General features: G+C 37.1%; 1 protein-coding gene across 1 annotated transcript in view; it reads left to right on the top strand.

Annotated features, from left to right (window-relative positions):
* Positions 1-13,091, top strand: part of CNGB3 (cyclic nucleotide gated channel beta 3) — a 188,358-nt gene that overhangs the window by 153,522 nt on the left and 21,745 nt on the right. Inside the window, exon 15 of the mRNA XM_027871946.1 lies at positions 5,051-5,169. Coding sequence (XP_027727747.1) covers positions 5,051-5,169 — 119 coding nt within the window. The remainder of the gene's footprint in view (positions 1-5,050; positions 5,170-13,091) is intronic.

Below are 13,091 nucleotides of genomic sequence, written 5' to 3'. Positions count from 1 at the left end.
AACTGGAACTGATGATTATTCCTATTTTCAGCTTATAAATAGCCTTACCCCTAAGCAGCTCTAATTGCTTGGCAAACTTTGAAATGTATCATAAATGCATCTCCCTAAGGGACTGGGTCTATTTTGCTTATCCAAATAGCACCAAATAGTATAAGACTGTGCTTATGAGCACTACCACCTCTTTCTTTTGAGGAATTCCTCTCCCTCCTTTCAAGCTCAATTCCAAAGTCAATGCCACCTTCCCATGCTAAAATTATTAACTTGTTTATCTAAATGTGAATTTGAATTTTTGGTTGATTTTTTAAGTTATCATTTATATTGGTGAGATTTAAAGACTGAATTGCCAAGATTTTAGTCCACTAGGTATAGTTAGGTCCACAAAACTTTTTTAAGGCTTTTATTTGTTGTATGTTAACTAGTTAAGCTTGAGGTCTGATTTATCTGGGTTGGTAATCCCCAGTGGACAATTGCTAGCTTGGAACTTTACTTAGAACAACATGGACAAGCTCAGGGAGTAATTGGGGCTTTCACCCGAGTGCTATGGGGTAGCCTGCATTTTGAGGAATAGGGAAGAGAGAAGAGTCCTACCAACCCTGGAATTCAGTCTCCACAAAAGCATGCTGGAAATTTACTGAGCCCTTTTTGGTAGTCATTGCCGAGGACTGGGTATAGATTTTATTTCTCATTTCAATTATCTCTCTTACCATCTCAAACTAACATACATGTCAACCCCAAAAGAATCTGACTTGATTTGACTTTATCATGTAATTCTTATCTCCAGGAAATGTCTATTTCCTTTGAATGTTAAGTGAACATCCACCAAAAGTTTAAATTAGCTTAGAAATATGCAAGGAACAGTGAATGCTTAGCCTGGTTAATCTCCTTAGAAAATTATGGAAACATCATTAAAAAATAATTTAAAATGCTGAATTACATTTAAAAGCCCATTATGTACTTCTTCCCCTAGTCAAGGGAAGTTTAAAAAAAATCATTCTGAGTCTTTTCAAGTTGATTCATGTCAGGGAGAAGAAATGTGGCTCTTCTAATCATGACCTCCTGCAGTGTTTCTTGAACAACTATAGCTTGCAAACTGTTTCCATTATTCCTTATCAAACACACATAATTTTATGTTGAGGGAAAAAAAAGTGATTTTGCCTGCCAACGCACTTAAAAATCACATTTGTCTTGTTTGTTTAGTTTATTATTAGCAATGTTTTTTATCCTCGTGCTGGTAATGCTACAAAATAATCAAACCAAGGAGACCTGGATTCTAGCCCTAGTTTTACTACTAAAGCATGATTTTGAGCAGGTCATTTAAATGACTATTCTTTTCCTTGTCTATCAAATGAAGGTGAAAATAAGGACAATATCAGTATAATATGAAATAAAATAGGAAGTTAGTGAAAAATTAAAATCACTTTATGAATGTTATGCAAAAATTTATTTCTTTGGTATTCTTGGAGTAGGAAATCCCAGTAATTGGTATTTCCCACATTCATAATGACAATTTAAGTTCATGATGACGACCCTAATGAATGAAACGGTCCTAAACTACCTTTGCAACTATCAAATACAAATTCCTTTGGTGTTCAAAGCCTTTCCTTCATATCCTAGCCTCCTTCATATCCCCATCTCCAGCTTTCTACCAGTATTCTCATGCCTTATTCCTTGCCCAACCTCTTCAATCCAGTGATACTGGCTTCTTTGCTGTCCCATGAATAAGACACTCCATCTCTCACTTCCGGGCCTTTTCTCTGGCTGTCCCCCATTCCTAGAATGCACTCCATCTTCATTTCTGCCTACTGGCTTCCAGTAGTTCCAACTTAAATCTCATCTTCTACAGGAAGTCTTTCCCAAACCTCCTTAATTCTAATGTCTTCCCTCTGTTAATTATATCCTATTTATCCTATATTTAGCTTGTTTGTACATTTTGCTTGCTTGTTATCTTCCCCAATCAATTATGTTGTTGGACCCATTAAATTGTATAGATATTGGACCCATTAGATTGTGAGCTCCTCAAAGGCAGGAATTGTCGTTTGCTTCTTTTTACATCCCCAGTGCTTAGTGCAATGCCTGGTATGTGGTAGGTGATTAAGAAATGCTTACTGACTGACTTCAAATCATCAAAGAAAATTTAAAATATGTCTCCTCTAGTTTTAGTGTCAAATGCTTTCTCATATTCTAATTATCTGAAGCTTGGTACCCCAAGTACAGAATGACAACTCTGTTACCTCAGTATTTCAAAAGATCTATGACTTCTTCAGGATTTGTATTCTTCTGTCAATGGAAATTACAAACCCTCTATTTCTTAACAGACTATTTCATGCATGGTTGTGGCCAAAAAGAAATTCAGAACCTGAGTTCCAACCCTCTGGTGATGAATTTTTTCTGAATTTAGCTAAAATGGATGTGGAATCCTAGAATATTCATGTTGAAAGAATTTCAAAGGCTGTATCAATGGACTGAAATTTCAATATAAGACAATAGAGTGAAATGGTCACTATACTGAGAAACATATCCAGGACTAGGAAAGTTTTAAGTGCTGACTGTTCCCTCCTCTAGTAAAACTACATCTGAAGTATTATATTCACATTAGGTTTCACACTGGAGAAAGGACATTGATAAGCAGTAGACATGCAGAAAAGGGCAACCAGGGAATGATAAGGGTTATATCATATGATAATAGATTGGGACAACTTAAAATATTTAACAAGAAGAACAGTGAAGGACAGATATGATAGCTGTCTTTTTGTATTTAAAGGGCTATCTTGAAGATGAGGGATTAGACTTGATCTGATAGGCCCAAGATGGCAGAAGTAGGGGCAATGAGTCGAAGTTTCAAAGGGAAGAATTTAGACTTATTGTCAGAAAAGACTTTCCAATAACGAAAGCCATCAAAAAGTGTAAAGTGTTATCTCAGAATCTAGTGGATTCCGACTCACTGAAGGACTACAAGAAAAGGCTAGATAATAATAATTAACATTTATATAGTGCATTACGACTTGCAAAGCACTTTATCAATATTATCTCATTTGATCCACACAACTACCCTTGGAGATATGTACTATTATTATTCCTATTTTACAGATGAGGAAACTGAGGCCAACAGAAGTTAAGTGGAGCACCGGCCCGGAAGTCAGGAGCACCTGAGTTCAAATCCGGCCTCAGAACAAACTGTAGACACTTACTAGCTGTGTGACCCTGGGCTAGTCACTTAACCCCAATTGCCTAAAAATTTTTTTTAAAAATTAGGAAAAAAAAAAAAAAGAAATTAAGTGACTTGCCCAGGTTCACATAACTAATAAGTGTCTAAAGCCAGATTTGAACTCAAGTGCTCCTGACTCCAGGTCCATCAGGCCCTGGAGTTTCAAAGGGTATCTAATTAGTGTCTAATAAAATATGGATTCTATGACAAATATACTTTGTCCACTGTACCACCTAGCTGCCTTCATTTATATGTTGTACAGGAGAGTCTTGTTCAGGTACACATTTTATAATTTAGCTTCCTCTGATTCCTTCCAATTATTGATAAAAGTAATAACTCACATTTCTAAAGAGCTTTCAAGTTTGCAAAGTACTTTCTTCACAACAATCCTGTGAGGTACATAGTACAAGAATGATTATCACTTTATCATTCTTTTTATTATTATCATCATTTTACAGATGAGAGTACTGAGATTCAGAAAAGTTCAGTAACTTGCTGAAGGTTATCAAACTAAAAAAAATATGCACGAGTCAAGCCCTGAACTCTAGTACTCTCACCGTAAGAAAGACCAGTGGCCCTTCTACTACGACCTTCCAGACCTTGCACTCCACTGACGTAGTCTTTGGGAACCCAAGGTCACATCTACCCCTTAATTTTATCAGATAATACATATTATCATATTTTTGTAATTTTTTTTTGGCTCAGATGGTTATCACTTCAACTCATTGTACCAATCTTAACCTATTTTAGAGGTGAAAACCTCCTGGTGATATAATAGGTAGCTAGAATGGTCAAATAACCTTTTTTGATACATGTGTCACTTAAGTTAACTTATAAGAGTCCCTTATTCTTTTGTCAAATACTAATGGATGGAAATATGGTGACAACTATATTCAATAATATATGGTTTCCCCAATTCTTCGCCCCAGAGTAAAATTCCATAGGTGCTAGAGCAGCTTTAAAGCTCAGTACTGACTGCTTCCTGCTGTTGGAGTAGTGATGACCCATTTAACTCCTTTAAAACTTGACATTAATGGTAAGTTTAAAAGGGCTGTTGGACTCTAACACAGCTAGCCTTCCCATAAATTGGCATGACAAAGCAAAGACCATCTTTTGAAGCCAAGGACCTCCCTGAAATGGCCTCATTTCACGTTTTGGCTTTCATTCCATAGACTGGTTCTGAGGTTAAAAATACCATAATCATAGTTGATCTAGAGTTTCAAAGCATATCTAATTAGTGTCTGTAATAAAACCTAGATTCTATGACAAATAGCTTTTCTTTGATGGTTCTTGTGTTTCATTTGCTTTTACTCTTTTAGAGGTACATATTTCCATATAGCAGGGGTTTTTATTATTGTTATTCATTATAATGCTACTCTTAGAAAAACTTTGAGAAGTGGTGGGTTCCCCTTTCTGGTTAAAGTTGGATAACCACTTCTCAAATATGTTATAGTGGGAATTCCTTTAGGGAAGGGGTTCTTAATCTTGTGTCCACAGACCCCAAAAGAGTCCATGGATAGATCTAAGTGAATGTGTGAATTTGGATAGGAAAAAAATTAATCTTTATTTTCCCTAACCTATAACTAAAATTTAGAATTTCCTTCAATTAGGATAATATAGCACATTACACCCTATAGACAACAACAAATATTTGGAGGGGAATATTGGCTTCACAAGACTACCAAAAGAGTTCTTAATGAACAAAAAAATGCTAAGAAACACTGCTTTGGGATAAGAGTTGGACTAGACGGTCACTCCTTCTAACTGTCAAATTCTTTTATTTTGTGAATACACAAAATGATCTTTAAAATGGGCTCTTGTTTCTTCTTTATGTTTTGTTTCCAGGGAGAGATTGGCAGAGAGATGTACATCATTAAACAGGGAGAAGTCCAAGTTCTTGGAGGCCCTGATGGAGATAAAGTTCTGGTTACTCTGAAAGCTGGAGCTGTCTTTGGAGAGATCAGGTATCTTAAAGACACTGTGGGATTGTTTTAAAAATATTATTCAGCCAGAAAAAATGCTTCTCCTCCCATAAAATTTTCATTGGCATTGACCATATTTACCAGTACCATGCCTTCAAAGATATCTCTGTATCTAATATAATATATGATTCTTGAGACCAAAGACTGTCACACATTTATGGTTGTTTTCCTAGCACTTAGCAGGCACTTAAATGATTATTTATTGTTTGACATTTTTCTACTGGGCCACATAAACTAAATAATTAATTAAAAAAATTGCCTACCACAGATACACTCATAATTTTATGCAAAAAAAAATCCTCATAAAAAAACTAGTGAAAAAAGAAGTATAGGAAGATTATAGTTACTTACAACTCAATAAACACATACTTAGCATCACTACGTACAAGATGACTTGCTAGGCTCTGGGGATAGATACAGTAACAAAATCAAAAATAGTCCTTGTCCTCAGGGAACTTACATTCTACTGGGAGGAAACAACACATGCACATGTAAGGAAATAAAATGCTGCACAGGCAGAAACAACATGACTTGACAGCTCTTTGGATATTAGAGTTGAAAGAAAAGGAGAGTTGAGAATGGAGAGTCAAGGATGACTCCAAGGTTGTGACCCTGATGACTAAAAGGATGATGGTTCTCTCAATCAAAATAGGTCAAATCAGAGGAAGAATACATTTGGAAAGAAATTTGAGTGTGGGTGCTATGCTCAACGTAAATATCTGGTAGGCAGTTGGTGATGTAGGACTGGAGTTCAGGAGAGCTATCAAGGCTGTATCTACTTGGGAGTCATCTACATAGAAATTTAATTGAACCTATGAGATCCGATGAGATCACTGAGGAAGAAAGTACAAAGAGATCTTATAAGAAGGCACAGGACAAAGCCTTGAGAACAATAATACTTAGTGGGTGGGAGAAGAATGAAAATACAGTAAAAGATAGTGAGGAGGAATGGTCACGCAAGAGGTAGCAATATTAACAAAGCCTAAAGTGAAGAGAGGGAAGAGAGAATCCAGGAGGAGGGGTCAGTCATCAGTGGCAAAACCTATAGAGAGGTCACTTAGAATGAGGGGTGAGAAAAGGTCATTGGGTCTAAAATAAAAAATTGTTGGTAACACTTGGGAGGGAATAGTTCTAGTCAAGTAGTCATGTTGGAAGCCAGATTGCAAAAGGCTGAGAAGCAAGTAGGGGCCTGAGGAAGTGGCGACAGTGAGAGTAGGTGGTAGTCTCTCAGGGTTGGACTGTGAAAAAGAGAAGAGACACATGGCAGTAAAAGAAGGAGTATGGGAACCTCATGTGAAGGTTTTTCAGAATGAGAAGACCTTAGAACGTATGTGTACTGGAGACGAGAGAAAGAGAAGGAATGAGCAAGGAGGCCAACACACAAAGGAGACAGTGAGGGAGAGGATTAAGAACACAAATGGAGGGCTGCGCTTGACAAGGAGGAGGGCCACCTCTTGAACAGAGAATAGAGCAAACAAGAGAATGAGGAGTGTAAAGAGGAGTTTTAAGGCATGCAGTATAAGGATTGCCTCCATTGTCTTAGCAAAGTAGGGGTCAAGATCCTTACCTGCAAGGAAAAGGAGAGGAGTTGGTTTACAAGATTTGAGGAAAGGAGAAAAGGTTTCTGATATCTGTTGTAGAATTTGATAGAGTCGATTAGGAAAGAATAAAAAGATTGATGTGCAAAAATGAAAACCCAGTTGAGATTATATAAAACAAATTTGTAGTGAATCTCAATCCAGATGGTCGATTTTCATTAGACACACTAATTTATCTTAAAATTGACTAAAACTTCTTATTATTAAACTGAAGGCAATTGAGTCCCTAAAGTTAGCATAGGCTACAGGTGATGTAAAAAAACAAATCAATAAAAAAATTTATTTTCTGAAAAAGTTAATAGTCACTTGATTTCCATTTTCCAAGGGTTTAAGCCTGGTATTTCCCAGGTAGAAATCTTCAATATTCACTGACACACTTTATATAGCTCCATGCAAATGTGATTTTTTTAAAAAGTGTCCTAGCACTAAGGTCCCTAATTTAGCCTCTGAAGAAAACAACAGTTCCCCCATCTTTCTTGAAAAGGTGCCTCAAACAAATAATTCTGATAATGAGGAAATCTGATCAGAGACAAATAATGACCCTATAAAAAAGAGAAGTAATAGCAAGTTGGAGAGGTCTGAAAATTGGCCTACATTGCTCTAGTTTAAATGGCAGCAGAAACCCTCTAGCATCTAATGGATTGAATTTGGCCACAAACTCCAGAAAACTCTCCTGTTGTGTGGGAGTGGGTTAACAATAGAAATCAGGCACCAGGTCTACAAAAATTCAGGACACTGCTTCAGATTCTGGGACCAAGGACTACAGAATGTCTATTTATCATTCCTCTGCTACCTATTTGGTGACCAGTCCATGGTGACCAGTCCCTGTCACACTTTGCTTTATGTAGAACACTTAACCCTTCACAACCCAGACAAATGTCTTTGACATTGTATAATCCTAAACTATTATTGGCATATAATTGGCTTACTGGCTTCTGGGTGTGTCCAATCTTATCTAGTTTAGAAAGATAAGAGTAGTGAGGGCTAATTAGTACGTGAACAGGAGATTGTCTGGGTATGAAGGTTGCTAGATACTAAAAAGAAAACCGTCCTAGCACAGTGGATTGAAAGAGAGGTAAAATTGGCTTCAGTGTCAGGAAGATCTAGATTCATTAGAGAGCTGACCTTAGAGTGAGAAAAACTGAAGTTCAAATCCTGCTTTTGACAGATACTAATGTGTCACTTAACTTCTCGATCTCCCCCTTCCCAACCTTCCAGAAAACCCTATAAGATTCTAAGAATTATTATCAACCTGCATTGGTAGAGGGAATTTTTTTAACTGGAAATTTCCTGCACTCATGAAATCTTAGGTCCAGACTGTCCCTTCAAGGCCATATTAAAAGTCAAGAACCTTTTACATCTGGATGCCAAGATTCTGTTCCCTTTTCTTATATGATGGATGAGAGTGAGTTGACTATCTGCAGACATTTTATCAGTGGAAGGAAGGCTTTGGGAACAGACTTGCTGCCAAGTTTCCTGAGGGAGAACTCTTAAGAGTGAGACCCTCTGAGTAGAGAAAATAGCTGTGGCTGCTGATACCTGTGATATCAATATATGGAAGCAGCATAATGTATAATGGAAAGGATGCTGGATTTAAAGTCAGAAGTCCTAGGTTCAAATCCCAGCTCTACAATTTACTTCCAGTGTGACCATGGGCAAGTCATTTAACTTCCTAGGCCTCAGTTTTCTTACCTATAAAATGAGAGGATAGTCCTAGATGACCTCTGATGTTACTTCCTGCTTTAAATCTATAAGCTTATTACATATACAATACATATTTGTATCTGTGTATATGTATATATGTGTGTGTGCCTATGCATACCTTATTCTACTAGTTAATACAAGTATCACTATTTATGTAAAATAATATTACTTTGCCCATTTATCTTATTTTTAGAAGCCAAACTTTCTATCTTTTATTCATGCAAAATAAATGAATAATTTATGAGTGACTAAGTGAAGTAAGATTTCCTTTACTTCCAGACCATCATTCTTTTATTCTTCTTCCTACATCACCAAGTAAAGGGAAAAGGGTTTAAGGATGAACACATTATTCAAATATTTTCTCCATTCCATGATCCTTCCCAAGCTGGTAGGCACATTTCCTTCTTCACCCTCTCTTCCATCCTTTCTGAGACCAAGTCACATGAGTCAATATGTATAGTTACTAACATTCAAATGGGTTATCTACTTTCTGGTTTGTTCATTTGACTTCTCTACTTCTCCTCTCTACCAAAACAGATCATAGGTCTTTAAGGTCTGTAGGGTCAAACTATGAGAGGGTCAAGGTAAGTATTATAATTCTACCAAGGCATAGAGCAAACACTTAATAATGTTTGTTGATTGAAAAATCAGAGAATAATAGAATCATAGTTAGAAAAGAACTTAGAGTTCATTTGCTATTATCATTGTTATTATTATTTCTCTCTAGTAAGCCTAATGAAACTCTCTGACTCAGAAGGAACTTAATAATGAAAGAGGGAGGATTATGAATCTGAATATGTTTATGCCAAAGTGGAAATCAAACATGATACTTTACATCTTCAATTTTTCATTGCAGTCACAGTCACATTGGTGTGGGTACTATCTACGGAGGTACAGATCACAATCCATTCATGCTTTCTTATCCTATGTGATCCTCCTCCTTCTCCTCTCTTGTTTTCTAGAGCAGATCACTCAATGCTCTGGAGGCCTTCTTCTGGTCTTCTAACATTCTATAGCTACCTCTGCAGTATCCCAGCTATTTATTTGTTATATTACCAGCAACTAGGTGGTACAAGTGGAAAGAGCATTGAGCCTAGAGTCAGGAAAACCTAAGTTCAAAACCTGTCTCAGACACTTACTAGCTGTGTGATCATGAGCAAGATACTTAAACTGTTTATCTCAGTTTCCTCAACTGTAAAATGGGGATAATAGTAGTACCTACCTCCCAGGAGTGTTGTGAGGATCAAACAAGAATATATTTGTAAAGTGCTTAGAATAGAGCTTAGCACATAGTAGGTGCTTAATAAATGATTATTAAATTAATAATACCTTGCTCTCATTAACAGATCTGTCCACATCCTTTTCCCCTCATATATTTCCCACATGTATATATGTTTTATGCTTTTTGTTCTGACCAAGAATCATCAGTAATATGCTGTAGTCAAGAGTTCATATGTGTCTCTGCACTGTGTCTTCTGAGTCACCCCAAATTTTGATACTCCAGAAACTGTCAGGTCCCATGAATTTTAAAATAAATGACTCTTAGATTAGATATTTTTATTAAATTGCCTGCATATTCTCAGAGGTTAGAACTAGGAGCAATGAGTGGATGAAAGTTAAAGAGAGGTAGACCTAGTCTTGATGTAAGTAAAAACTTTGTAGCTGTCAAAAAGTGGAATAGGTTGCCTTGGGAAGCAGAGGCCTCCACCTCCCTTGTGATTTCCAGCAAAGGATAGGTGACCACTTGTTGAGGAGATTCTTAGGCAAATGTAAGATATCCTAGAAGGCCTCTAAGGTCTCTCCCAACCCTGAAATTCTGTGATTCTGTGTTTGTATTTTGAAATATTTTGGGCCTCCACCAAGACTTCCAAGTATATTTTTCTGTTTTCTGGCTATTCGTGAAATACTGCTTTTTTTTTTTCTTTTGACTCACTGAACATCTTCATTCAATCCTTCTTTAGAGAATCCTTAAAGGTAAGGGATGAGACATGAAGTCAGAGAACTGGATTCTTGCTAATTCTATCCTTTGCTTGCAGTGAGACCTTATGAAAGTAATTTAACCTTTCTGTGACTTTGCTAATAGTAGCTATAATAATTGGGATCTTAAAACATGCCACCCTCTACTCCCTCTGAAACATTGTGAAAATGAACTAGCTGACATCTATTAAAGATTGAAGGCTCCCAAGAGAATGGTGCTTTGTAAATAAAAAATATTATAACCATTGTTTATTGCTATTATCTCATGAGGAAATAGCCCTAGGAATAGAATCCAGGTGTTAGTCAGAAATGAATGAAATTCTTCATTCCTGATAGCTGCTTATGTAAAATCTCCTGTTACCAGCTAGGTTAGCTCAGCCAAAGACGAACTGGTAGATCTGTCAGGCCACAAACACACTCAATTATCTGGATGATTCAAACAAATGGCAGTTTTTTGCCTGAATGGACTATGTAATTGTCTCATTCCTACTTGGTGCTTTGGCTGTAGAGAAAAAGGGATGTCACTGCCTTTTTCTCAACTAACTACCTGATGGTCCCAAGCCACATGCTTTTCCACAGCTTTCACTCGCACACAGAGCCCAGGGCTTTTTATCCCAGAGGTGCCATTCAAATGTCTGCCAAGTATACGAATCCTGGAAAAATTGAGCTCTGGCATTTACTATTCAAAAATTCCATGATCTTTGTCAAAAAGAGCTAAATTAAGCAGAATCATATGGGTTTGGAAAGAGGGCTCTTCTCTTTTTTAAAAAAAAAGTGGGGGGGGAGGAATTGAAGGTTTTCAGAGATAACACATATTAATGTGAGGGGGAAGAAAGACAAAACTAAAATTAGAATTCATAATGGCCCATCAAGAAACTGCATACCATATGTCCACACTTTAATCACAATTGCACTTCAAAAAACTTAGTCACCTAATCTTAGACAAGATGCCCAAAGTCTATAAATGTTTTGGGGATATTGGCCAGCTTTCTCATCCCCCCTGAATATTGGGTTAAACAGCAAGGCAGTTGGTCCAAGTATTTTATTTAATAATTTTCTGCACAAATTTCTGGAATTATCTCTTTTCCCCTCTTTAGGTAAAGCTGCAGCAAACTAATAAGCGTCTGAAGACCTGTTTCTTTATTATGTGTTGCTATAATTCATAATAAATCAGTCCCTATCTTTAAAATTCAGGGCAAAAGGAAGCATGACTTAGAGCAGGGGTTGGCAAACTCTGGCCCACAGGCCACATCCAGTCTGCCACCTGTTTTTGTATGGCCCACAAGCTAAGAATGGTTTTTACATTTTAAAATTTGTATGTGGCCCACAGACTATAGTTTAGCAATCCCCAGTAGAGAAAAAATCACTGAACTTGGTGTCAGAACACCAGATTTCAAATACAAAGTCTACCCCTTTCTATTTGTGCCACCTTAAGTGAGTCACTTAATGTCTCAACCTCAGCTTCTGCAAAATTAGGACAATAATATTTGCACTAAAGTTGTGATAGTACATATAATGAGCATTAAATATTAATAAAGAAGTTTGTAAGCATTGAGTGAGTGTGTTATTAGTAATAAGGCCATGGATGATGGATATACTCTCTGCTGTTGACTGAACTATGAAAGGGAAAATATGAAATAGATCATTTTCTTTTGTTCCTCCCTCATCTCTGTTCAGCACCTTCCCCACCACCTCTCACGATTCTCTTCCTTTCTCAATCCTATTCTCCCACCAACCAAGTACCAAATTCTCTTTCCTCTTTCCTCTCTCCACTTACTGTCCAGAATCTTTTTTAATTATGGACCTGCCCTCCCCAGCAATGTTACATTATATAATGTTACATGTAATGAATCTTTTCACACTAAAATACCCACCTTTCCCTCTGTCAAAATTTACGGTCTTATGGCCCATTCCCACAGAATCCTAACCTACTTTCTACTAATCCGAGAAATGAACTCTGCAGATGTCAATCAATAAATCAACAAATAACTACCATACACCAAGCACTGTCCCAGGCATTAGAGATTCAAAAACAAAACTGAAATAGTCCCTTGTCCTTGAGAAGTTTACAATCTAACTGGGAGAAAAAGCATATAGAGATATAACACTTCCTCTGGGGCTATCCCCCAATTCACAATTGTGCTTGAATTCATGGGTTAGGTGCCCCAGTACATCTACTATTCCAAGATTCAAGGTTTAAAGGTATCCTATAAATCTTTACTACCAATAATTCACAGGACCCCACTTGTATATATTTACCTTTAATAGTCAATCAATAAACACAATTAGCTCAAAGAAAAGGCATTTACTAAGTTGGCAAAGTAAGTACAGTAACTACAAAACATTCCCATAAACCTGGGGTGTGTTCTCTCTCTCCCTCTGTCTCTTATGTGTGCACACACACACACCATGGCCACAAATATAGAGTATATACACTGGTAGTGATGCACACATGCAAGAAATGCATGTGGTCAAGAGAACTTCCAAGAGTTCCCCCAGTAGCCTTTCTTTTCTAGAGCTATACTCATGCTATTCCTCTGGTTACAGAATCTCTGCTAGGTGAGTCACTCAACAGAACTCCTTGGGCCTACTCCTCTCTTCAGCTCAGCTCCCAATGGTTAATTC

This window comes from Vombatus ursinus, unplaced genomic scaffold (genome assembly GCF_900497805.2).
Source record: "Vombatus ursinus unplaced genomic scaffold, bare-nosed wombat genome assembly UNPS02000577.1, whole genome shotgun sequence".
NCBI lineage: Eukaryota > Metazoa > Chordata > Mammalia > Diprotodontia > Vombatidae > Vombatus > Vombatus ursinus.
This window is presented reverse-complemented; position numbering and strand designations above follow the sequence as displayed.